Source organism: Pleurodeles waltl, chromosome 8, assembly GCF_031143425.1.
Source record: "Pleurodeles waltl isolate 20211129_DDA chromosome 8, aPleWal1.hap1.20221129, whole genome shotgun sequence".
Classification (NCBI taxonomy): domain Eukaryota; kingdom Metazoa; phylum Chordata; class Amphibia; order Caudata; family Salamandridae; genus Pleurodeles; species Pleurodeles waltl.
Genome location: NC_090447.1, coordinates 11,398,756 through 11,425,691, shown reverse-complemented (window position 1 = coordinate 11,425,691; position 26,936 = coordinate 11,398,756). Strand labels below are relative to the sequence as shown.

The 26,936-nt window shown below is 50.8% G+C and overlaps 1 protein-coding gene across 1 annotated transcript in view; it reads left to right on the top strand.

Moving 5' to 3' along the window:
- The first annotated feature begins 1,687 nt into the window (after positions 1 to 1,687).
- LOC138249670 (E3 ubiquitin-protein ligase TRIM39-like) overlaps positions 1,688 to 26,936 on the top strand; it is an 84,952-nt gene continuing 59,703 nt past the window's right edge. Inside the window, exons 1-4 of the mRNA XM_069203631.1 lie at positions 1,688 to 3,857; positions 16,523 to 16,681; positions 21,741 to 21,880; positions 23,955 to 24,195. Of these exons, the coding sequence (XP_069059732.1) occupies positions 24,004 to 24,195 (192 nt within the window). The 5' untranslated portion in view covers positions 1,688 to 3,857; positions 16,523 to 16,681; positions 21,741 to 21,880; positions 23,955 to 24,003. The remainder of the gene's footprint in view (positions 3,858 to 16,522; positions 16,682 to 21,740; positions 21,881 to 23,954; positions 24,196 to 26,936) is intronic.

Here is a 26,936-nt window from a genome sequence, read left to right as displayed (position 1 = left end):
CAGAAACACAACTCCCAGAGTGCACTAACAAAGAAACACAACTCCAGAGTGCACCACAGAAACACAACTCCCAGAGTGCACCGGACACAGAAACACAACTCCCACAGTGCACCGGACACAGAAACACAACTCCCAGAGTGCACTATCAAAGAAACACAACTCCAGAGTGCACCACAGAAACACAACTCCCAGAGTGCACCACAGAAACTCAACTCCCAGAGTGCACCGACACAGAAACACAACTCCCAGAGTGCACCACAGAAACTCAACTCCCAGAGTGCACCACAGAAACACAACTCCCAGAGTGCACCACAGAAACTCAACTCCCAGAGTGCACCGACACAGAAACACAAGTCCCAGAGTGCACAGACACAGAAACACAACTCCCAGAGTGCACCAGACACAGAAACACAAGTCCCAGAGTGCACAGACACAGAAACACAAGTCCCACAGTGCACCGGACACAGAAACACAACTCCCAGAGTGCACTGACACAGAAACACAACTCCCAGAGTGCACCGACACAGAAACACAACTCACATAGTGCACCACAGAAACTCAACTCCCAGAGTGCACCACAGAAACACAACTCCCAGAGTGCACCAACACAGAAACACAACTCCCAGAGTGCACCACAGAAACACAACTCCCACAGTGCACCGGACACAGAAACACAACTCCCAGAGTGCACCACAGAAACACAACTCCCACAGTGCACCGGACACAGAAACACAACTCCCATAGTGCACCACAGAAACACAACTCCCAGAGTGCACCACAGAAACTCAACTCCCAGAGTGCACCGGACACAGAAACACAACTCCCAGAGTGCACCAACAAAGAAACACAACTCCAGAGTGCACCACAGAAACACAACTCCCAGAGGGCACCACAGAAACCCAACTCCCAGAGTGCACCGGACACAGAAACTCAACTCCCAGAGTGCACCACAGAAACACAACTCCCACAGTGCACCGGACACAGAAACACAACTCCCAGAGTGCACCAACAAAGAAACACAACTCCAGAGTGCACCACAGAAACACAACTCCCAGAGTGCACCGACACAGAAACTCAACTCCCAGAGTGCACCGGACACAGAAACACAACTCTCAAAGTGCACCGACACAGAAACACAACTCTCAGAGTGCACCACAGAAACACAACTCCCAGAGTGCACTGACACAGAAACACAACTCCCAGAGTGCACCGACACAGAAACACAACTCCCAGAGTGCACCAACACAGAAAAAACAAGTCCCAGAGTGCACCGACACAGAAACATAACTACCAGAGTGCACCAACAAAGAAACACAACTCCAGAGTGCACCACAGAAACACAACTCCCAGAGTGCACCACAGAAACACAACTCAAGAGTGCACCGGTGAGTTCAGTGGGCGCCCAGGGCTGGACACATCTGTTCTGCACCACAGAGAGAAGGGGCGCTGCACCCTCAGACTGCCGCACACTCCATCATGTGTGATGTGATGCTTCATCGCATGTCACATGTAAATGTGTCCCTGAGGGGCCTGAGCCCGGATGGGGATCCTGGGAGGCGGTGCTCCTGCCTGAGGCCCGTCCCTCACATCCAGCTGTGGCCTCCAGGCCGCCTCTTTCCTCCCTCCTCCTGCCTCGCCCTCCCCCTGCCCCCTGACACCAGTTCTTGTCACACCAGCCTGTGGAGGCTGCTTCCGTGTTTGTGCCTTGCTCCGTCCGAAGCTCCGGTACCCGTGCTCCAGCCCCCGTGCCCTCCTTCTCCCCTAGCCCCCTGTGCCCTCCTCCAGCCTCCAGTACCTCCTCCAGCCCCCTGTACCCTCCTCCAGCCCCTGTGCCCTCCTTCTCCCCTAGTCCCCTGTACCCTCCTCCAGCCCCTGTGCCCTCCTTCTCCCCTAGCCCTCTGTACCCTCCTCCAGCCCCTGTGCCCTCCTCCAGCCCCCTGTGCCCTCCTTCTCCCCTAGCCCCCTGTACCCTCCTCCAGCCCCTGTGCCCTCCTCCAGCCCCCTGTACCCTCCTCCAGCCCCTGTGCCCTCCTTCTCCCCTAGCCCCCTGTACCCTCCTCCAGCCCCTGTGCCCTCGTCCAGCCCCCTGTGCCCTCCTTCTCCCCTAGTCCCCTGTACCCTCCTCCAGCCCCTGTGCCCTCCTTCTCCCCTAGCCCTCTGTACCCTCCTCCAGCCCCTGTGCCCTCCTCCAGCCCCCTGTGCCCTCCTTCTCCCCTAGCCCCCTGTACCCTCCTCCAGCCCCTGTGCCCTCCTCCAGCCCCCTGTACCCTCCTCCAGCCCCTGTGCCCTCCTTCTCCCCTAGCCCCCTGTACCCTCCTCCAGCCCCTGTGCCCTCGTCCAGCCCCCTGTGCCCTCCTTCTCCCCTAGCCCCCTGTACCCTCCTCCAGCCCCTGTGCCCTCCTTCTCCCCTAGCCCCCTGTACCCTCCTCCAGCCCCTGTGCCCTCCTTCTCCCCTAGCCCCCTGTGCCCTCCTCCAGACCCTGTGCCCTTCTTCTCCCCTAGCCCCCTGTACCCTCCTTCTCCCCTAGCCCCTGTACCCTCCTCCAGCCCCTCTGCCCTCCTTCTCCCCTAGCCCCTTGTGCCCTCCTTCTGACCTAGCCCCCTATACCCTACTCCAGCCCCTGCACCCTCCTTCTCCCCTAGCCCCCTGTGCCCTCCAACAGCCTCCAGTCCTTCCTCTAGCCCCCTGTAACCTCCTCCAGCTTCCAGTACCTCCTCCAGCCCACTCCCCCTCCTCCAGTACCTCCTCCAGCCTCCAGTACCTCCTCCAGCCCCCTGTACCCTCCTCCAGCCCCCTGTACCCTCCTCCAGCCTCCAGTACCTCCTTCAGCACCTCCTCCAGCCTCCAGTAACCTCCTACAGCCTCCAGTAACCTCCTCCAGCACCTCCTCCAGTACTTCCTCCAGCACCTCGTCCAGACCACTGTACCCTCCTCCAGCCTCCAGTACCTCCTCCTCCAGCCTCCAATACCTCCTCCAGCCCCCTGTACCCTCCTCCAGCCTCCTCTACCCGCCTCCAGTACCTCCTCCAGCCTCCAGTACCTCCTCCAGCTTCCATTACCTCCTCCAGCCTCCAGTACCTCCACCAGCCCTCTGTACTCTCCTCCAGCCTCCAGTACCTCCTCCAGCCCCCTGTACCCACCTCCAGCACCTCCTCCAGCACCTCCTCCACCCCCTGTACCCTCCTCCAGCCTCCAGTACCTCCTCCAGCACCTCCTCCAGCTTCCAGTACCTCTTCCAGCCCCCTGTACCCTCCTCCTCCACCCTCCAGTACCTTCTCCAGCCCCTGTACCCTCCTTCTCCTCCATCCTTGTACCCTCCTCCTTCAGCCTCCTGTACCATCCTTCTCCCCTAGCCCCCTGTACCCTCCTTCTCCCCTAGCCCCCTGTACCCTCCTTCTCCTCCTCCTATACTCTCCTCCATCCTCCTTGCCCCTCCTCCTCCAGCCTCCTGTACCCTTTTTCTCCCCTAGCCCCCCGTACCCTCCTTTTTCTCCAGCCCCTGTACCCTCCTTTTTCTCCAGCCCCTGTGCCTTCCTTTTTCTCCAGCCCCTGTGCCCTCCTTTTTCTCCAGCCCCTGTACCCTCCTTCTTCTCCAGCCCCTGTACCCTCCTTCTTCTCCAGCCTCCTGTAAGTTCCTTCTCCTCCAGCCCCCAGTAACTCCTCCTCGTCCAGCCTTCTATTCCCTCCTCCAGCCTGCTGAACCCTCCTCCAGCCTCCTGGACCCTCCTTCTCCCCCAAACTCCTGTACCATCATTCTCCGCCTCTTCCTTCATCCTCCTCCAGCCTCCTGCACCCTGCTTCTTGAGTCACACAGCGACACCTCAACAAGGACGTGGACGGGCAGCAAGTATCAACAGTGAGTGAGGGGTTCTAAGGCAGATGGGAAGGGTATAGACAGAATGACCCGTGCAGCAGCTGAAAACAGCAAGCGCCAGCAGTGAGTGAGGGGTCATCAGGGAGAGGGGAAGGTGTAGGAAAGTGCCCTCTTTCTTGGCATGGTTACCCCCATTTTCTGCCTGATGTCAGTGTGTTTGACTGTGTTCACTAGGATCCTGCTAATCTGGACCCCAGTGATTATGCTCTCTCCCTTGTACCATTTTCACCCCACATTTGGCATACTGGTGCCACCGCGTAAGTTCCTAGTATACGGTACTCAGTTACCCAGGGCATTGGGGCACCTGGGGATGCCCGTGGGCTGCACCACGTATTATGCCACCCATTGGGATCCCATGCAAAGTGTTCTGCAGTCCTGCCATGGCAGTCTGCGTGAAAGGGTACATGCACCATTTTTCACCACATGTCACTGCACCAGGTCAGTATAAGTCACCCCTATTGCAGTCCCTCCTAGCCTAGAGGGCAGGGTGCAAGTACCTGTGTATGAGGGCACCTCTGCACTAGCAGAGGTGCCCCCACAAACTCCAGTGCCAGTGGACTTTGTGCGTGTGGGGACACCATTTTACGCGTGTACTGGACATAGGACACTACCTATGTCCAGCTACATAATGCTAACTCCGAACCTAGGCATGTTTGGTATCAAACATGTTGGAATCATACCTCAATACTGTTGCCAGTATTATAAGTATGATAACATGCACTCTGGGAGCTCCTTAGAGGACCCCCAGCATTGCTCGAATCCAGCCTTCTAGGGTTTTCCAGGCAGCCCAAGCTGCTGCCACCCCTCAAACAGGTTTCTGCCCTCCTGCTGTTTGAAGAGCTCAAGCCAGGAAGGCAGATCAAAGGATTTCCTTTGGGAGAGGGGGTAAGACTCTCTCCCTTTGGAAATAGGTGTTACATGCCTTGGGAGGGGTAGCCTCCCCAAGCCACTGGTATGCTTTGAAGGGCACACTTGGTGCCCTCTGTGCATAAACCAGTCTACGCTGGTTCAGGGACCTCCAGTCCCTGCTCTGGTGCAAAACTGGACAATGGAAAGGGGAGTGACCACACCCCTGTCCATCACCACGCCAGGAGTGGTGCCCACAGCTCCTTCAGATGGTCCCTGGGTTCTGCCATCTTGAATCCAAGGTTGGCAGGGACCTCTAGGAGCATCTGAGTGGCCAGGCAGGTGACGTCAGATCCCCCTCCTGATAGGTGGTCACCTGGCTAGGTAACCAATCCCCCTTTCAGGGCTATTTAAGGTCTCTTTCTTGGGTGGGTCCTCAGATTCTGCTTTCAAGATTCCAACAGGACTCCTCTGTAACCTTACTTCGACTTCTAGCCACTGGAGCCGCAACTGGACCCTCCAGGAACTGACAATCTGCATCCACGAGGAGGACTCTTCTTGCAACATTGTTTCCCCGACTCCTTCCAGCTTCTGCAACATTTACCGGCTATGCATCTTCTGAGGGCAGCCAGTTTTCAGTCTGCACAAGAAGGAAGAAAGAATCTCCCTTGGAGTGAAGGAGTCACTCCCCTGCATCCGCAGGCACCTACTGCAACAATGAGTGGCTGCGTGGATCTCCTTTCATCCTGAGCTGCGTGGATCCTGCATCACGGGTGGTTGTACAGGGTAGTCCTCTTGGTCCTCCCTGTCAGCTGTCCAACTTTGGTGGAGGTTCCTTGCCTTCCCACGCAGGACAGTACCCCAATGCACAGCGTCTCTTGCAGCTGCCAAGGCTTGTTTGCATTTCCTCCAAGGGATCTTCAGGCTACGTGTAGTTCCAGGCCCCAACACTCCTTCTTGTGACGCACAGCCCTCTGCATAGTTCTCCTGCGGCGTGGGACCCTTCTCCAGTTGTGCTGTGTGGGCTCTTCTGCGACTCCTGTCTCCCCATCCTGTGGGACTCCTGTGGGTGCTCCCTTTGCTTCTGTGGGCTCTCTGTTGCGCTGAGGGTCCCCTGTGACTCCCCCTCCTGGGTTGAGTCCTCCTGGGCCTTGCTTGTCCCTGGCAGCTCAACTCTTTGCCAACTACAACATTTGCCAAGTCTTGTTGGTGGAATTCCTGCACCAACACCCGACTGCAATTCTTCTTCCAGCGTGGGACGCCGTCTACATCCCTCAGGAACTCTTCACCGGCTGCAGTGCTGACCTTCTTCACATCACCGTCGACCAACTCCTACATCCACAGCCGGGTGGGCAGTAGCTCCTACTCCTCCTGGACTCTTCTGTCCCTTCTGGACTTGTTCCCCTTCTTCCACAGGTCCTCCTCTTCAGGAATCCACCGCTGGCTTCTTGCAGTCTTGTCTGGGTGTTAAATTTTCTTCTTTTCCTTCCTTTTGGGTGGTTTGGGGGAAAATACAGTAACTTACTCCTTTTCTCCTGGTCGCAAGGGAGCACTCTGGTACTTACCTTTCGGGTTTCCTGGTACCCCCAGCTTCCCTCTACACATTCCATTTACCTAGGTGGGGGTCCTGTGTTCACATTCCATTTTTTTAGTATATGGTTTGTGCTCCCCCTAGGGTCACTATTGTGTAAATGCATTTTCACTGTTTTCTATCACTTTCTATGCCTATTTCTGGTAACTAGTGTGTGTATATATATATATATATATATATATAGTGTGTTACTTACCTCCTATTGGAGGGTTGCATCTCTTGAATTCTTTTGCATTGTGTCACTAAAATAAAGTACCTTTATTTTAGTAACTGAGTATTTTCTTTCATGTTTGTGAGTGCGGTATTGCATGAACTTTGCACGTCTCCTAGATAAGCCTTGGTTGCTCATCCACAGCTACCTCTAGAGAGCCTGGCTTCTAGACACTTCCTACACTTCACTAATAAGGGATACCTGGACCTGGTATAAGGTGTAAGTGCCATAGGTACCCACCACACATCAGGCCAGCCTCCTACATATAAGCAGTTTGCCTGCAGCAGCTGTAGCCCAGCAAGTACCAGCAGAGAGGGAGGGGTCCTCAGGCAGAGGGGAAGGGAATAGACAGAATGACTACAGCAGCTGGAGCACAGCGGGTACCAGCAGTGAGTGAGGGGTCCTCAGGCAGAGGGAAAGGGTATAGAGAGAATGACCCATGCAGCAGCTGGAGCACAGCAGGTACCAGCAGCGAGTGAGGGGTGCTGATACAGACAGGAAGTGTATAGACAGGATGACTGCAGGAGCTGGAGCTCAGCAGGTAACAGCAGTGAGTGAGGGGTCCTCAGGCAGAGGGGAAGGGTGTAGGAAGTTGGCTCTGTATATACTCTCTCAAAGTGAGTGTTCCCCTTAGAGGTAAGTTATTGGCAAAATTAGATAATTCTAATGCTCTATTTTGTGGTAGTGTGGTCGAGCAGTAGGCTTATCAGAGGTTAGTGTTAAGCATTTGTTGTACACACACAAGCAATAAATGAGGAACACACACTCAAAGACTTAACTCCAGGCCAATAGTTTTTATATAGAAAAATAACTTTACTTAATTTATTTTTAGAACCACAAGTTCAAGATTTGAAGTAAATACATAAAATGCAATGTACTCCACACAGGTAAGTTAGGAACTTTGAATTAGAGCAATAACATATACAGATTTTGTTAAAATGGCAATAAGCTATTTTAAAAGTAGACCGTGCAAAAATCAACAGTTCCTGGGGGAGGTAAGTATTGGTTAGGTTGTGAGGTAAGTAAGACACTTACAAGTCTCAGTTCCTGGGCATAGGCAGCCCACCATTGGGGGTTCAAGGCAACCCCAAAGTTACCACACCAGCAGCTCAGGGCCGGTCAGGTGCAGAGGTCAAAGAGGTGACCAAAACACATAGATGCCTATGGAGAACAGGAGTGCTCCGGTTCCAGTCTGCCAGCAGGTAAGTACCCACGTCCTCGGGGGGCAGACCAGGGGAGGTTTTGTAGAGCACTGGGGGGCACACAAGTAGGCACACAAAACACACCCTCAGTGGCACAGGGGCGGACGGGTGCAGTGTGCAAAGCAGGCGTTGGGTTATGTATGGGATTCAATGGAGGGACCCGGGGGTCACTCTAGCGGTGCAGGCAGGGCACAGGGGGGCTTTTCGGGCCAGCCACCAACTGGGCTTGGCAGAGGGTCGCCTGTGGGTCACTCCTGCACTGAGGTTCAGTTCCTTCTGGTTCTGGGGGCTGCGGGTGCAGTGCTTGGTCCAAGCGTCGGGTCCCTTGTTACGGTCAGGGGGAGCCTCTGATTCTCTCTGCATGCGTCGCTGTGGCGGTCCAGGGTGGTCGTCTCGGGCTACTCACGAGGTTGCAGTCGCCTGGGAGTCCTCCCTGTGGTGTTGGTTCTCTGGCTTTCGAGCCAGGGGCGTTGGGTGCAGAGGGTGAAGTCTCACGCTTCAGGCGGGAAGAGTGAAGTCCTTAGAAGTTGCAGAAAAGTTGCTGTTTGTTGAGCAGAGCCGCTGCTCACAGGAGTTTCTTGGTCCTTAGGTTCAGGGCAGTCCTCTGAGGCTTCAGAGGTCGCTGGTCCCTGTGGGTTGCGTCGCTGTTGTAGTTTTTCGAGTCAGGAGACAGGCCGGTAGTAGTTGTTGACTTCAGGTCAGCAGTCCTTCTTCTTGTTTCACGTTGCAGGAATCTGTTTTCCTGGGTTCTGGGTCGCCCCTAAATACTACATTTAGGGGCATGTTTAGGTCTGGGGGCAGTAGCCAATGGCTACTGTCTTGGAGGGTGGCTACACCCTATTTGTGCCTCCTCCCTGAGGGGAGGGGGGCACATTACTAATCCTGTTGGGGGAATCCTCCAATCCCAAGATGGAGGATTTCTAAAGGCAGGGGTCACCTCAACTCAGGGCACCTTAGGGGCCGTCCTGACTGGTGGGTGACTCCTCCTTGTTTTTCTCATTATCTCCTCCAGCCTTGCCGCCAAAAGTGGGGGCTGTGTCCAGAAGGGCGGGCATCTCCACTAGCTGGGATGCCCTGGGGTGCTTTATCAAAAGGCATGAGCCTTTGAGGCTCACTGCCAGGTGTTACAGTTCCTCAAGGGGAGGTGAGAAGCACCTCTACCCAGTGCAGGCTTTGTTTCTGTCCTCAGAGGGCACAAAGGCTCTCACCCCAGGAGGACAGAAACTCGTCTCAGTAGCAGGCTGGCACTGACCAGTCAGTCCTGCACTGAAGGATTGGGTAAATTACAGGGGGCTTCTTCTAAGATGCCCTCTGTGTGCATTTTGTAATAAATCCAACACTGGCATCAGTGTGGGTTTATTATTCTGAAAAGTTTGATACCAAACTTCCCAGTATTCAGTGTAGCCATTATAGAGCTGTGGAGTTCGTTTTTGACAAACCCACAGACCATATACTTAATATGGCCACACTGTACTTACAATGTCTAAGAATGGACTTAGACACTGTAGGGACAAATTGCTCGTGCAGCTAAGCCCTCACCTGTGGTATAGAGCACCCTGCCTTAGGGCTGTAAGGCCTGCTAGAGGGGTGACTTACCTATGCCAGAGGCTGCATTTTGTGGGCATGGTATCCTGAGGGGGATGCCATGTCGACTTTGCCTTTTTCTCCCCACCAACACACACAATCTGCAATGGCAGTGTGCATGTGTTAGGTGAGGGGTCCCTTAGGGTGGCACAACACATGCTGTCGCCCTTAGGGACCTTCCCTGGTCACAGGGCCCTTGGTACCACTGGTACCTTTTACACAGGACTTATCTGTGTGCCAGGGGTGTGACAATTGTGGAAACAATGGTACATTTTTAGTGAAAGAACACTGGTGCTGGGGCCTGGTTAGCAGGGTCCCACCACACTTCTCAGTCGCATCAGTATCAATATCAGGCAAAAAGTGGGGGGTAATAGCAACAGGGAGCCATTTTCCTACACAAGCCCCCCCAGCCCACAGGCCAGGAGACTGAGCCAATGCTGGGAGAGTCTTCCTAGTCTGTGAGGCGAGGAAGAGTAGGGAAAACAGGCTGGTTTGTTGCAGGGCCTACTCTGCCATACATCCTCCTGTTCAGGTAATTCCCTCTGGGGAACTGACCTACTTCCACAGCGATAGGACCTTGTCTGAATTGCCTCTTTTCTGAGTATTTAATGTCTTCACCCATTCTCTTTATTTTGGGGTGAGAGGTATCCACCTCTGCTAATCTTATTTTAGCCAGGGTCACCCCTACCCAAAGAGGTTACCCATAGCTGGAATAACCCCACCATGACCAACAGGGTCAGGGTGCCTAACTTGCTATTTGGCATGGGGTCAGACCCCCATGCCAAGGAAAGTGCAGCCATAAAGGATAACACCCAGCAGAGGCCACTGACAGCTGTCAGTGCCCAGAACCACACCGTTAGCTCTTCACTTGCAAGAGAAGGAGCTAAGTTACAGGCTTCTTTGGGTTCAGGGTGCCTGTCTGCTGTGTAAGAGTGGGGGGTTACTACATCTTGTAGTAAACACACTTCTTACACTCTTTCTTCTGTTAACTGAGGAGCCACCCACTCAGGTTTAACAGTTGCCTGACTAGCCAGGACTTCATGTGTGTGAGATTGGACTTTACCAGTGCCACTTTCGGAGTTCTCCCCTACTGGAGCAGAATCTCCTTGGCTTGCTGGAACCTTGGCTAAAGGTTGTCCACCTTTCCTACACAGTTTTCTTTTCTTTTTCATCTGGGGCCTACTTGCAGTTTCTGCAGGGACTGCACCTCCAGAATCCTTAGGAGCGGACTGGCACTGGACCAGTTCCTCTCTTGGGCTCTGACTAACCTCTGGGTAGTCATTTCCAAGGAGACAATCAAGGGAGAGGTCAGTACTGACTACCACCCTTCTCCAGCTAAAGGTCCCACCCACTTCTATGGGCACAAAAGCCACAGGCCTATCAGTGACCCTGTCTGGGCTATCTCTTACTCTGGCAGTCTCACCTGGGATGTACTGGTTTGAGAACACCAGCCTGTCATGCACAATAGTGTGACTGGCACAAGTGTCTCTCAGGGCAGTGGCTGGGATTCCATTCACCAGTAGGTGGTGGAAGTGTCTACTTCCCTCTGGAATCTCCAACTCACCTGTTGGGCCCTTTTTCCAGTTGCACGCTATGAAGACCTCCTCATCTGAGGAGTCATCCCTAATGGCTACACTGGTGACCCCTGGGATTTTGCTAGGGGATTTGTTTTTGGGACAAGAAGTGTCCTTGGTGTGGTGCTCTGTCTGTGTACAGTTTTAAGCATCATGCTTTAGTGGCATCCCAGTTCTTACCCTGGTACCCACCTTTGTTTTGGGTTGTGTCTTGGGGCCCACCCACCTGGTCTGGTTTTTGGGGGCCTACAGAGGACTCTTTTTCTTTGTTTCTAGTGTCACCCACTTTCTCCAGGGGAGGCTTTGTAACCCCTTTCTTTTGGTCACCCCCAGTGGAAGTATTGGTTACCCTAGTCTTGACCCAGTAGTCTGCCTTCTTTCCCAATTCTTGGGGAGAAATTGGACCTAGGTCTACCAGATACTGATGCAACTTTTCATTGAAGCAGTTACATAAATGTTTTCTTTCATAAACAAATTATAAAGCCCAACATAGTCATGCACTTCATTTCCATTTACCCAACCATCCAGTGTTTTCACTGAATAGTCAGAAACCTGTCTGAGGATTGGCAGCAATGGTAACTGCAGAGAAAACCCTAGAGATTTAGTTTGGCAGTACCCGGGCTCTATGCTGGAGCCCCGGGGATGCATGGAATTGTCCCCCCAATACCAGAATGGTATTGGGGTGACAATTCCATGATCATAGACATGTTCGGAGTTACCATTGTGACGCTACACTTAGGTATTGACCTATATGTAATTCACGTGTGTAATGGTGTACCCGCACTCACAAAGTCTGGGGAAATTGCCCTGAACTATGTGGGGGCACCTTGGCTAGTGCCAGGGTGCCCTCACACTTAGTAACTTTGCATCTAACCTTCACTAAGTGAGGGTTGGACATATAGGTGACTTATAACTTACTAAAGTGCAGTGTAAAATGGCTGTGAAATAACGTGGACGTTATTTCACTCAAGCTGCAGTGGCAGTCCTGTGTAAGAATTGTCTGAGCTCCCTATGGGTGGCAAAAGAAATGCTGCAGCCCATAGGGCTCTCCTGGAACCCCAATACCCAGGGTACCTAGGTACCATATACTAGAGAATTATAAGGGTGTTACAGTGTGCCAATCAGAATTGGTGAAATTAGTCACTAGCCTGCAGTGACAATTTTAAAAGCAGAGAGAGCATAAACACTGAGGTTCTGGTTAGCAGAGCCTCAGTGATACAGTTAGGCACCACACAGGGAACACATACAGGGCACACTTTATGAGCACTGGGGTCCTAGCTAGCAGGATCCCAGTGCCACAGGCAAAAACAAACATACATATAAGTAAAAAATGAGGGTAACATGCCAGGCAAGATGGTAGTTTCCTACACAACCCCCCCCCACAAACGAGGGACAATAAGGCTAACCTTGCCCAGATGAGTCTTCATTGTCTAAATGGAAATATCTGGAGAGTCCATCTGCATTGGAGTGGGTACTCCCAGGTCTAAGTTCCACTGTATAGTCCATTCCCTGTAGGGATATGGACCACCTCAACAATTTAGGGTTTTCACCTTTCATTTGTTTTAGCCAAAGTAGAGGTTTGTGGTCTGTCTGAACAATAAAGTGAGTACCAAACGGGTATGGTCTCAACTTTTTCATTGCCCAGACCACTGCAAAGGCCTCCCTTTCTATGGCAGACCAATGCTTTTCTCTGGGGTCAACCTCCTGTTGATAAAAGCAACAGGTTGATCCTGGCCGTCAGTATTAAGCTGTGATAGCACTGTCCCAACCCCTAATTCAGAAGCATCAGTCTTGGCTATGATCTTGTTGGAGTAGCAAGGGGTTTTTAGGACAGGTGCAGAGCACATGGCCTGTTTGAGCTAATCAAAAGCTTTTTGACAGCTGGCTGTCCACAATACCTTTTTAGGCATCTTTTTACTAGTGAGGTCATTAAGAGGAGATGCAATGGAGCCATAATTCTTAATAAACCTCATATAGTACCCTGTGAGGCCTAAAAAGTCTCTCACCTGGGTTTGAGTTGTAGGGGTAGCAAATTCCATAATGGTCTGGATCTTCCCCTGCAGTGGTGCAATCTGTTCTCCACCTACCAGTTGGCCCAGATATACCACTTTCCCCTGCCCTATCTGGCACTTTGAAGCCTTGATAGTGAGGCCTGCCTTTTGCAGGGCCTCTAAAACTTTCCACAGGTGGACCAGGTGATCATCCCAGGTGGAGATAAAGACAGCTATATCATCCAGATATGCTGCACTAAAAGCTTTTAACCCTTGCAGGACTGTGTTCACCAACCTTTGAAAAGTGGCAGGTGCATTCTTCAGACCAAAGGGCATCACAGTGAATTGATAGTGCCCTCCAATGGTTGAAAATGCAGTCTTGGGTTTAGCATCTTCTGATAATTTAATCTGCCAATAACCTGCATTTAAATCAAAAGTGCTTAGATACTTGGCAGAAGCCAGTGTATCAATCAGCTCATCTGCCCTGGGTATAGGGTGAGCATCTATCTTGGTTACTTCGTTGAGCCTTCTATAGTCAACACAAAACCTCATCTCTCTTTTCCATCCTTACTGCGAGGTTTTGGAACAAGCACCACTGGGCTAGCCCATGGGCTTTCTGAAGGCTCAATCAATCCTAAGTCTAACATTTTCGGAACCTCTTGTTTAATGCAGTCCCTGACATGGTCAGGCTGCCTATAAATCTTACTTTTGACAGGTAAACTGTCTCCAGTATTGATTGTATGCTCACACCAAGTAGTGGTACCTGGTATCAGTGAGAAGAGTTCAGAAAACTGACTTAAGAGATGTACACAGTTATCTTTCTGCTCAGCAGTAAGACAATCTGCCAGTACTACTCCCTCCACTAAGCCATCAGATTCAGTGGTCGAGGAGAGATCAGGGAGAGGGTCACTCCCTTCTTCCTGTCCCTCATCAGTTGCCATGAGCAGGGTGAGATCAGCCCTGTCATAGTACGGTTTTAGGGGTTGACATGGAGCACCCTAAGGGGACTCCTGGCAGTGCCCAGGTCTACTAAGAAGGTAACCTCACCCTTTTTCTTAACAATTGGATGGTGTCCACTCCATTTGTCCTGGAGTGCTCTTGGGGCCACAGGCTCCAATACCCACACCTTCTGTCCTGGGTGGTACTGGGTCAGGACAGCCTTCTGGTCATGCCATTGCTTTTGCAGCTCCTGGCTGGCTTGAAGGTTTTTACTGGCCTTTTTTGTGTACTCAGCCATTCTTGATCTTAGGCCAAGTACATAATCCACAATGTCCTGTTTAGGAGCTTTTAAAGTTTGTTCCCAACCCTCCTTAACAAGTGCAAAGGGACCTCTCACAGGGTGCCCAAAGAGGAGTTCAAAGGGGCTAAAGCCCACTCCTTTTTGGGGTACCTCCCTGTAAGCAAAAAGGAGGGAAGGTAACAGGGCATCCCATCTCCTTCTGAGATTTTCAGGGAGTTCCATTATCATACCTTTCAGAGTTTTATTAAACCTCTCAACCAGACCATTTGTTTGTGGATGATATGGAGTAGTGAACTTCCACATTCCTTACACCACACTCCTTCCACATTGCTTTGAGGTATGCAGACATGAAGTTACTACCTCTGTCTGACACCACTTCCTTAGGGAAGCCCACCCTGGAAAAGATTCCCAGGAGGGCCTTTGCCACTGCAGGAGCTGTAGTGGTCCTTAAGGGGATACCTAGTGGCATGGTCCACTAGCACAAGGATGAACCTATTGCCTGAAGCTGTTGGAGGGTCAAGGGGGCCAACTATGTCAACTCCTACCCTTTCAAAGGGCACCCCAACCACAGGAAGTGGAATTAAGGGGGCCTTTGGAGTGCCACCAGTCTTGCCACTGTGCTTGGCAGGTCACACAAGAGCGACAAAACTCTTTGGTGTCCTCTGCCATATGAGGCCTGTGAAACAGGGGAACAAGCCTGTCCCACATTTTACTTTGGCCCAAATGCCCAGCCAAAGAAATGTCATGTGCCAAGGTAAGAAGAAACTCTCTGTATTGTAAAGGGATGACCAATCTCCTGGCAGCTCCAGGTTTAGGGTCCCTTGACTCAGTATACAGGAGGTTGTCTTCCCAATACACCTTATGACTGTCAGTGACATCCCCATTCTGCTGCTTGACAGCTTTCTGTCTTAAACCCTCTAGTGTGGGACGGGTCTGCTGTGCCATACTCAGCTCTTCCCTAGCAGGCCCCCCTGCACCCAAAAGCTCAGCAGTGTCTGCTGCCAGCTCATCTGGTGTAGGTTCTGCACAGGGAGAGGATTCCTCTTCCTCACAAGGGGAATCTTCTGGTGAGGGAGGGATAGTGGGCAAGGGTTTACCATTACTACCCCTAGCTTTTGGGAGCACTTGGTCCATTGTTCCAGGATCCACGTTTCCCTGTCCTATTTGCTTTTTGGCCTGAGCCCTTGTCAAAGCAAACATATGCCCAGGGATGCCCAGCATTGCTGCATGAGCCTCCAACTCCACTTCAGCCCAAGTTGATGTCTCCAAAACATTGCCTAGTAAGCAATCTACAGGTAATTCAGTGGCTACCACAACTTTCTTTGTACCAGTAAGCCCCCCCCCCAGTTGAGATTCACAACAGCCATGGGGTGGCTAAGTGTGTTATTGTGAGCATCAGTCACTTGGTACTGCTGACCAAGTAGGTGTTGATCAGGGTGAACCAGTTTCTCTTTAACCATAGTTACACTGGCTTGTGTGTCCCTGTGGGTCTCAACCTTAACACCATTAATTAGGGGTAGTTGCTTGTAATTACACATATTAAGGGGGCAAACAACCAAGGTGGCAACGTCAATGCCACCATCAGAGACTAAAACAGCCTCTGTGGTCTCCCTAACAAGACCCCAACTACACTGCCAATAGTGAGCCCAGCTACACCCTTGGATTGGCTATTTGTAGTAGACTTCCCACCACCACTGCTATTACTAGGGGCACTAGAGGTTGCAGTTGGGGTTGTGGTAGTGGGAGCCTTGGTGTTTTTCTTTGGATAAGTGGCATCACTTGCCCAATGGCCTTTTACTTTACATAAATAACACCATGGCTTTTTCTGATTGTGAGAAGAGGATTTGGACCCACCACCACCAGAGGATTTTTGTGGGCCTGATGAAGACTCAGAATGTTTTTTATCTTTGTCCCCACCCTTGTCAGAAGACTTACCATCCTTCTTCTTGCCATCATTGTAACCCCCTGTATGAACTTTTCTGTTCACTCTTGTTCTGACCCATTTGTCTGCCTTCTTTCACAATTCTTGGGGAGAGGTCAGATCTGAGTCTACCAAGTACTGGTGCAACAAATCAGAAACACAATTGTTCAAAATATGCTCTCTCAGGATTAGATTATACAGGCTTTCATAGTCAGTCACCTTACTGCCATGTAACCAACCCTCCAAGTCCTTCACTGAACAGTCTACAAAGTCTGTCCAGTCTTGAGAGGGCTCTTTTCTGGTGTCTCGGACGTAATCCTGTATTGTTCAGTGGTTAAGCCAAATCCATCCAAGAGTGCATCTTTCAAAACTCTGTAATTGTTAGCATCACTTTCTCTGACAGTAAGGAGCCTATCCCTACCCTTGCCAGTGAAAGATAGCCACAAGATAGCAGCCCACTGATAGTCTTCTTGTCACTTTGTTACAGTTTTGCAGGTGTCCTGGAGCAGTCAGCGGTCAATCCTTGGCAGAAGTCAAAGAGGGAAGTGCAGAGGAACTCTGGTGAGCTCTTGCATTCGTTATCTGAAGAGGAACCCACAGGAGAGACCCTAAATAACCCTCAGAGGAGGATTGACTACCTAACCAGGTAAGAGCCTATCAGGAGGGGTCTCTGACGTCACCTGCTGGCACTGGCCACTCAGAGGTCTCCATTGTGCCCTCACACCTCTGCATTCAAGATGGCAGGGGTCTGCGACACACTGGAGGAGCTCTGGGCACCACCCCTGGGGTGGTGATGGACAGGGGAGTGGTCACTCCCCTTTCCTTTGTCCAGTTTCGTGCCAGAGCAGGGGCTGGGGGCTCCCTGAACCGGTGTAGACTGGCTCATGGAAGGAGGGCACCATCTGTGCCCTTCAAAGCATTTCCAGAGGCTGGGGAGGAGTAGCCTAACACCTATTTCCTAACACCCTCTCTCAGACCTGTCTGAGGGTTGGCAGAAGCGGTAGCTGCAGAGAAAACCCCAGAGAGCTAGTTTGGCAGTGTCCGGGGTCCATGCTGTAGCCCCGGGGATGCCTGGCATTGTCACCCCACTACCAGAATGGTATTAGGGTGACAATTCCATGATCCTAGACATGTTACATGGCCATGTTCGGAGTTACCATTGTGAAGCTACACATAGGGATTGACCTATCTGTAATTCACACGTGTAATGGTGTCCCCTTACTCACAAAGTCCGGGGAAATTGCCCTGAACAATGTGGGGTCACCTTGGCTAGTGCCAGGGTGCCCTCACACTTAGTAACTTTGCACCTAACCTTCACTAAGTGAGGGTTGGACATATAGGTGACTTATAACTTACTTAATTGCTGTGTAAAATGGCTGTGAAATAACGTGGACGTTATTTCACTCAGGCTGCAGTGGCAGTCCTGTGTAAGAATTGTCTGAGCTCCCTATGGGTGGCAAAAGAAATGCTGCAGCCCATAGGGATCCCCTGGTACCCCAATACCCTGGGTACCATATACTATGGAATTATAAGGGTGTTCCAGTGTGCTAATCAGAATTGGTAACATTAGTCACTAGCCTGCAGTGACAATTTTAAAAGCAGAGAGAGCATAAACACTGAGGTTCTGGTTAGCAGAGTCTCAGTGATACAGTTAGGCACCACACAGGGAACACATACAGGGCACACTTTATGAGCACTGGGGTCCTGGCTAGCAGGATCCCAGTGACACAGGCAAAAACAAACATACATATAAGTAAAAAATGGGGGTAACATGCCAGGCAAGATGGTACTTTCCTACAGTGGCAAAATTAGATAATTCTAATACTCTATTTTGTGGTAGTGTGGTCGAGCAGTAGGCTTATCAGAGGGTAGTGTTAAGCATTTGTTGTACACACACAGGCAATAAATGAGGAACACACACTCAAAGACTTAACTCCAGGCCAATAGTTTTTATATAGAAAAATATATTTTCTTAATTTATTTTTAGAACCATGAGTTCAAGATTTGAAGTAAATACATAAAATGCAAGGTACTCCACACAGGTAAGTTAGGAACTTTGAATTAGAGCAATAACATATACAGATTTTGTTAAAATGGCAATAAACTATTTTAAAAGTAGACAGTGCAAAAATCAACAGTTCCTGGGGGAGGTAAGTATTGGTTAGGTTGTGAGGTAAGTAAGACACTTACAAATCAAAGTTCCTGGGCAATAGCAGCTCACCTTTGGGGGTTCAAGGCAACCCCAAAGTTACCACACCAGCAGCTCAGGGCTGGTCAGGTGTAGAGGTCAAACAGGTTCCCAAAACACATAGGTGCCTATGGAGAACAGGGGTGCTCTGGTTCCAGTCTGCCAGCAAGTAAGTACCCGCGTCCTCGGGGGGCAGACCAACGGGGGTTTTGTAGAGCACTGGGGGACACACAAGTAGGCACACAAAACACACCCTCGGTGGCACAGGGGCGGCCGGGTGCAGTGTGCAAAGCAGGTGTTGGGTTTTGTATGGGATTCAATGGAGGGACCCGGGGGTCACTCTAGCGGTGCAGGCAGGGCACAGGGGGGGCTTCTTGGGCCAGCCACAACTGGGCTAGGCAGAGGGTTGCCTGGGGGTCACTCGTGCGCTGAGGTTCGGTTCCTTCTGGTCCTGGGGGCTGCGGGTGCAGTGCTTGGTCCAGGCGTCGGGTCCCTTGTTACAGGCAGTCGCGGTCAGGGGGAGCCTCTGGATTCTCTCTGCATGCGTCGCTGTGGAGGTCCGGAGGGGGGTCGTCTCGGGCTACTCACGAGGTCGCAGTCGCCTGGAAGTCCTCCCTGTGGTGTTGGTTCTCTGGATCTCGAGCCGGGGGTGTTGGGTGCAGAAAGTGAAGTCTCATGCTTCCGGCGGGAAGAGTGAAGTCCTTAGAAGTTGCAGAAAAGTTGCAATATTGCTGCTCACGGGAGTTTCTTGGTCCTTAGGTTCAGGGCAGTCCTCTGAGGCTTCAGAGGTCGTTGGTCCCTGTGGGATGCATCGGTGTTGCAGTTTTTCGAGTCAGGAGACAGGCCGGTAGGGCTGGGGCCAAAGCAGTTGTCGTCTTCCGTCGTCTCTGCAGGACTTTCAGGTCAGCAGTCCTTCTTGTTTCAGGTTGCAGGAATCTGATTTCCTGGGTTCTGGGTCACGCCTAAATACTAAATTTAGGGGTCTGTTTAGGTCTGGGGGGGCAGTAGCCAATGGCTGCTGTCCTGGGGGGTGGCTACACCCTCTTTGTGCCTCCTCCCTGAGGGGAGGGGGGCACATCCCTAATCCTATTGGGGGAATCCTCCAGTCCCAAGATGGAGGATTTCTAAAGGCAGGGGTCACCTCAGCTCAGGGCACCTTAGGGGCTGTCCTGACTGGTGGGCGAGTCCTCCTTGTTTTTCTCATTATCTCCTCTGGACTTGCCGCCAAAAGTGGGGGCTGTGTCCAAAGGGGCGGGCATCTCCACTAGCTGGGATGCCCTAGGGTGCTGTAACAAAAGGCATGAGCATTTGAGGCTCACCTCCAGGTGTTAAAGTTCCTTCAGGGGGAGGTGAGAAGCACCTCCACCCAGTGCAGGCTTTGTTTCTGTCCTCAGAGAGCACAAAGGCTCTCACCCCAGGAGGGCAGAAATGCGTCTCAGTGGTAGGCTAGCACTGACCAGTCAGTCCTGCACTGAAGGATTGGGTAAATTACAGGGGGCATCTTAGCCTCTGTGTGCATTTTGTAATAAATCCAACACTGGCATCAGTGTGGGTTTATTATTCTGAGAAGTTTGATACAAAACTTCCCAGTATTCAGTGTAGCCATTATGGAGCTGTGGAGTTTGTTTTTGACATACTCCAAGACCATATACTCAATATGTCCACACTGTACTTACAATGTCTAAGAATGCACTTAGACACTGTAGGGGCATAGTGCTCATGCAGCTATGCCCTCACCTGTGGTATAGTGCACCCTGCCTTAGGCCTGTAAGGCCTGCTAGAGGGGTGACTTACCTATGCCAGAGGCAGTATTTTGTGGGCATGGCATCCTGAGAGAGATGCCATGTCGACTTTGCCTTTTTCTCCCCACCAACACACACAATCTACAATGGCAGTGTGCATGTGTTAGGTGAGGGGTCCCTTAGGGTGGCACAACACATACATCAGCCCTTAGGGACCTTCCCTGGTCACAGGGACCTTGGTACCACTGGTACCTTTTACAAGGGACTTATCTGTGTGGCAGGGGTGTGCCAATTGTGGACACAATGGTACATTTTTAGGGAAAGAACACTGGTGCTGGGGCCTGGTTAGCAGGGTCCCACCACACTTCTCAGTCAAGTTAGCATCAATATCGGGCAAAAAGTGGGGGGTAATTGCAACAGGGAGCCATTTTCCTATAAAGGGTATAGACAGGTTGACTGCAGCAGCTGGAGCCCAGCAAGTACCAGCAGTGAGTGAGGGGGTCCTCAGGCCCAGAGAAGGGTATAGAGAGGATGACTGCAGAAGCTGGACCCCCGCAAGCACTAGCAGATGCGTTGATTTGTTGTTTCATGGACAGTTTACTGTCGAGGATGATGTCTAGGTTGCGTGCACGGTCTATGGGTGTGGCTGTTTGTGCGAGTTCTGCTGGTCACCAGCTGTGGTCCGATATGGAGGTGTTCTTCCTCAAGATTAGAACTTCTGTCTTGTCAGAGTTGAGTTTAAGGCTGTTGTCTCTCATCCAGTTGGTTATGTTGGTCAAGGCGTTGCCGAAGCCGATTCTGGTGGTGGAGGCGTCTTCGGTGAGCGAAAGGATGATTTGAATGTCATTTGCATAAGTAATTATGTTCAGGCTGTGGGATCTAATGATGTCTGTGGGGGGAGGGGGTCATGTAGGTGTTGAGGAAGCTGGTCTACTCGTCTGATTATATTTTGGCCCTACTAAGAGCAAGTAAATAACATGCCAAAAAAATCCTTGCCATCTACTTGCAGTAAAGCACCCCAAGTCCTGGCTCTGCTTCTTATTTGTTGTGGGAACTTTAAACCGCAGGAAAACCCTTTGTTGCTGCCGAATACCTCCATCCTTAATCTCAGATTGAGGGCCATAGCTGGGTAGCGTGGTGCCTAATATCTCTGTCCACCATAAAACACTCTATCCAACCTCCAGCCTCTTAGAGCGAGCTCTTTTATGGACGTGGAAGATGCATAAGCAAAAGGTGATCACACGTGAGCAGCTAAACCATGTACTTCCTGCTGAGTGAGTCCACCAGAGACCCCTACCCAGTGCTTAATTTGTGCTTTTTGTTTCCGGTGCTGAGGACAAGCGCTTATTTTTGAGGGCCGGTGCTTATTCTTCTGCCTCAAACATTTGCTGCGAGCAAAAGACACATATGGGAAAAATGGAGGAAGAGAAAAACAAAAAAGCGTCACAATGGGAGAAAGCTGCAAGAGAGAGCTGAAGGGGCAGGGAGTGACTGTAAATGGATTGAAGAGGCCAGAGACGGCTTTAGTATTACGCTGCCTCAGTATTCAGTATTCCCACATTTAAATGCAGCAGCCGCGCTTTTAATAGAAGGGCTTTGTGTACCTGCACGTTTTTTATTTCCAAATTAAGCACTGCCCTGACCTAACAATTGGAGTGGGACGCATTGTGGCAGCGTCCCGTGATGTGATTAGTTCACCAGTACAGATGTGCAAGGTAAACATTGGCCAGAAGTACCCTCTGGTCACTAAACACCAGGAATGTTTCTTCCCTTAGAGTTCTGACCTCTACAGACCCAGAGACCCCTCGAAGGAGAGAGACCAAGAGACATTCCACACCTGAAGCACGACGTGAGAGTACTAGAGGGAGCAGAGAAGGGAGAGACGGCTCTGTCACCTGCCCCTGCACGTGCACAGGTAAGGAAGCTAATTAACCAATGAAATAAATATTCCATGTTATTCTCGTATTCCCAACCCGCAGGTCTGGGAATTGCTGTCTTTTCCTCGTCTAACGGGAGGAATCTTTCTAAGGGTGAAGGGTGCGTGTGTGTTGGCGGAAATTAATGTTATCCAAACTTCCTTTCAGCGTGATTCTCGTGGGAAGAAGGATGCGAAAACAAATGAAATGATGCAAAGCACGTTAGAGTTGTTATTCTGCTTCTGGTGAAAAGATTGCATAAGTAATGAGGGGCATATTTATACTCTGTTTGCGCCGGAATTGCGTCGTTTTTTTTTTACGCAATTCCGACGCAAAACTAACTCCATATTAATACTTTGGCGTTAGACGCGTCTAGCGCCAAAGTCCATGGAGTGTGCGTAATTTTTTAGCGTGGACACCTCCTTTGCGTTAATGATATGCAAGGTAGGCGTTCACGTCTAAAAAATTGACTCCGAGGCATGTGCGCCGTATTTACACTCCCGGGCAAAATTCACGCCCGGGAGTGGGCGGGTCAAAAAAAAATGACGTCCAGCCGCTTTTGCGCCGTTTTTTAGCGCCTGGTCAGGACAGGCGTTAAGGGACCTGTGGGCTCGGAAGGAGCCCAGAGGTGCCCTCCCATGCCCCCAGGGACACCCCCTGTCACCCTTGCCCACCCCAGGAGGACGCCCAAGGCTGGAGGGACCCATCCCAGGGACATTAAGGTAAGTTCAGGTAAGTGTTTTTTTTTTTTTTTTTTTGTGGCATAGGGGGGCCTGATTTGTGCCCCCTGCATGCCACTATGCCCAATGACCATGCCCAGGGGACAGAAGTCCCCTGGGCATGGCCATTGGGCAAGGGGGCATGACTCCTGTCTTTGCTAGGACAGGAGTCATTTCAATGGGGGTTGGGAGTCGAAAAAAATGGCGCAAATCGGGTTGAGGCGAAAATTTTGCCTCAGCCTGACTTGCCCCATATTTTGGCGCCCAAGCTCCATATTCCCCTACGCCGGCGCTGCCTGGTGTACGTCATTTTTTTTCACGCACACCAGGCAGCGCCTGCGCTAATTTTTTTGACGCAAAACTGCGTTAGCCCAGTTTTGCGTCAAAAAGTATAAATATGGCCCTGAGTATTTGTATTTCATCGATATTTAAGTGTCTGGCCACACAGCGCGAGAAATGTTTCCTAAATCTGCTGCGCATAGAATGTTGTGGATTATAAAACAAGTCACATTTTGGGCCAGATGTAGCAATTTCCGATTTTGCGAATCGGAAATTGCGAGTCGGTGCGACTCGCAATTTCGGATTCGCAAAATCGGATGCTCTACGATGTCTCAGACACCGACTGCGAGTCGCTATGGGGTCGCAAAGACCCACCTCATTAATAATAATGAGGTGGGTCGCATTTTGCGGCCCCATAGCGAGTCCATGCACTCACAGGGATGGTGGCCTGCTGAAGTCAGCAGACCTCCATGTCTGTTACTGCTTTTTAAATAAAGCAGTTTATGTTTTTTATTATGCAGCCCGTTTTCCTTAAAGGAAAACGATTTACAAAATGAAAAAAATAACGAAACCATTTGGTTTCGGTTTTTCAGAGTAGACAGTGGTCCAGTGGACCACTGCCTGCTCTGAAAAACCCTTTTTGGCAACATTCACAAAGGGGAAGGGGTCCCATGGGACCCCTTCCCTTTTGTGAATGGGTTACTGCGAATTGCTTTGCGACCGCATTCGCGGTCACAAACCAATTTAGCATAGCGATGCGGTTCGCAAATAGGAAGGGGACACCCCTTCCTATTTGCGAGTCGCATCCACAATTTGCGAGTCGGTACCGACTCGCCAATTGTGTATGAGCATCGCATTCTGCATGGTGCAAACTGCGATTTTTGCAGTTTGCACCATGCAAAATGCTTTCTACATCTGGCCCTTTGTTCTGTATATAACGAGTCTTGTTCTAAACATTATAAATTGTTTTGCATTTGTCGTCGGAAGCCGTTCTTTTGCCTGAGTAACTCAATTCTCCTTTTGCTGGGGGCTTCATTTCGGTGCATTTTCTCCTGTTTTCTTGACCCCTTTCTAGATCACCTCGCCCTTTGCTGGCAGAGATCATTAAGCATCACTTGGCTGTTATGGCGGCGGAGACGGACAGACGGGGCGACGCTCCCTCAGTGAGCGGCAGAGAGCTGAGCCCAGCATGCGGGAAGCAGGAGGGTGATGTCTCGGAGGGTCACCTGGCCCTACCACGTGAGAGCGCCCCAGCGCCGCAAGATCACACATCTCACCGTGCGCCCCCCTTCTCGGAAGGTGTCCTGGGAGACCAGGTATGTTGGTGAACCAGCAGTGGGTTCACGTCTGATGCAGGGCACGCAGTACCTTCTGAGAGGCTAGGAGTAAAATGTCTTTTTCCATTGCTATGATGTCATACTTCACACTTTGACCTTTGTGGTCCAGCTGGAGTCTGCTGTTACATAACGAGTGTGACAACTGCAGGGATGTCTCCTGGGAAGTCATTCCTCCCCCTCTGACCCCACCTCACCCAGGTCTCCATGGACCTGCAGTGGGATGGCCAATGACACCCCGTCTTTTCCTTTTTCAGCCAATGGGGAAGTGAGCTGGGATTTCGTTACATTGTTTCTTAAAGGATGAAGGAGAGGAGGGGCCAGAGAATGGAGGGCACTAGCAGGGCACGTGTGCACATGATTCCTGCGGTTCCAGGAGGAGAGGCCATGCTGCGCAAGGCTGCTCCATGATTTTCATCTCCTTTTACCCAATCCCAATTTGTGCTTCCGATTGGGTATTCGGAAGTGCTGTGTAAAGGGCGCCCCTTGCAAATACCCAATCTGAATGTGATGTATGAACGTCATCATATTTTTCTTGAAAGAGGTGGTAACCCATTCGCAAATAGGAGTGTGTCCCTAAAGGACTGGAAAACAAATCATTCTTAGGAGCACGGACCACTGCTTCCTCATAAAAAATGAAACTTCAAAGGGTCATTGTTTTCTTTTTAAACACATCACTTTTCCCTTTAAGGAAAATTGGCTGGATTAACAGGAAAATACTACTTTATCAAAAAAGCAGTTACAGACAAGGTGGTCTGCTGACCTCCGCAGGCCGCCATGCCAACAGTGGCTATGATTCCAAACCAGTCGCAAACTGCGACCTTCCTCTTGAATATTCATGAGGTCTGTCGAGTTACGACCCATTGAGAATCGCTGTTTCAAAGAGGTATATTTTGTTACATCGGGAATTGCGATTTCCTAAATCCGAATCTAGAATTTTTAAATGTGGCCTTTAATTCTTTAACCGGGTCTTTCAATGGTACCACTCCGTGGTCACTGGATTGTTCCCCTGCTGTGCTCAGTGGATCTCCTGGCTCATCAAAGGCTTGTTCTTCGGGGTACCTATCTCCCGGTAGGGGTGTAATAGCTAATTCGGCTCTTGCGTTGCTTCCCACCGGTGGTTCAGTCGTCGTGCACTGGCCCTTCTTCACTTGGACGGGTAGTAAAATAACAGGTTGTTTCAATTTTTTATTTTTCCCTTTTTTAGGAACTTTTTGAGTCTTGTTGGTTCCTCCTTGTAAACGTACTTGAGGCCCTGCCGTCCTGGTGCCCGTATGAGAGCCGCCCAAAGACTCAGTGTTATCACTACCCACACCTTTCTCTGCCTTACCACTTGGTTCTTCCTGGGTTTCACTACAGTGTGGTAGGTGTAAAGTCCAGTTCGAGTGCTCATTGTGACATTCATTTCAAGCATCTCTGTTAACTAGTTTAGTTTTCATATCTGGTGTCTGCTTCTCCCTTGTTTGAAACCTTATATCCTTTTCTGTCTGTAACCATCCTGTTATCATGGAGTTTATAGCTCTTGGAAGTGTCCCCAGCTTGTCAATGATATCCCCACAGAAGTAACTCATCACTGGTGGTGCTTTCTCCTTTTCAGTTGTTAGTCTGTTTCCGAAATCTATGAATTGTGTAGCTATGCTGGGTAGTATTCTACTTGGACATCCATTTTAACTGACTGCATGTTGAAGGCGTCTACCACTGAAGTTAGGAGTGAGCTCATTGGGTTTAATGCGGATGCTGGTGGGTCAGTTGTGATGTTCGGTGTTCTAGAAGACCCACTGTGCCTCTCTAGGGTGTCTAAGGTAACTAGCTTAACGTACTTCTCTTGATGTAGTGAATGTGATGACGGTGGTGAGGTGAGTTTCTTGGTGTTCTCAATTGTCCCTTACTATGTGAGACGGTATCATCATAGGCCTTATTGAGATGACCCATTCTTCCACCTCCAGCCTTTTAATCACCCACACTACACACGGCTCTCCTTGCCTGTTTGTTCCATGGTCTTGTGGCTTTCTCAACATATGGTGTTTCAACTACTACTTCCTCGCATCCATCCGTAATTCCTGCTGACTGACTGCGTGGGATACCATACTTGCTTTCGAGGCAGGATGGCTCTGCGTTCTCCCACAGGGCTTTTGTGGCCATAGCATTTGATGACAGGTGCATTTGGCTTTCAGCGTTTCAGTTCCCCCTGCTCTGATCCCACCTACCTGGACTCCAACTTTGGTTAGTCTGTTGTCGGTGTCTTGCTTTCCTGTATTGGAGGGGTTTGTTTATAGATAAGGAAGGGTCACACTATCGCTGTGTACATTGGCTTGTATAGATATCCTGTTGCTACCCCATGCTTTGCCACCTCCCAGCCTCTCTGGGCTTCCCTGGATTGGGGCTAAGATGAGGGTAAAGTGCCTGGTAGGAGGTTGGACAACCAGCGGGTGCAGGGAGCTGTGTTGTAATTCCAGGGGAGCTCCGGTTGTGCAAGTCGTACCGGTAACCTGGCCCAGCCATGCCCCACTCGGGCCAGATGTTCACCATGCAGCAGAACCTAAATCACACTGCTTGCTACTACCACTGTGATTGCCTCTGTGACCTTGGAGTGCCCTGCACTCACTCACCATCTGTTGCTTCCTCCTCCCTTCTTCTGCTTCCTGGGGGGGAAACCTCTGCCATGTGAATGGGTTTAGCGTGTCATAGTTTGGACTCTTGCTCTGAGCAAGACTGCTGGTTAA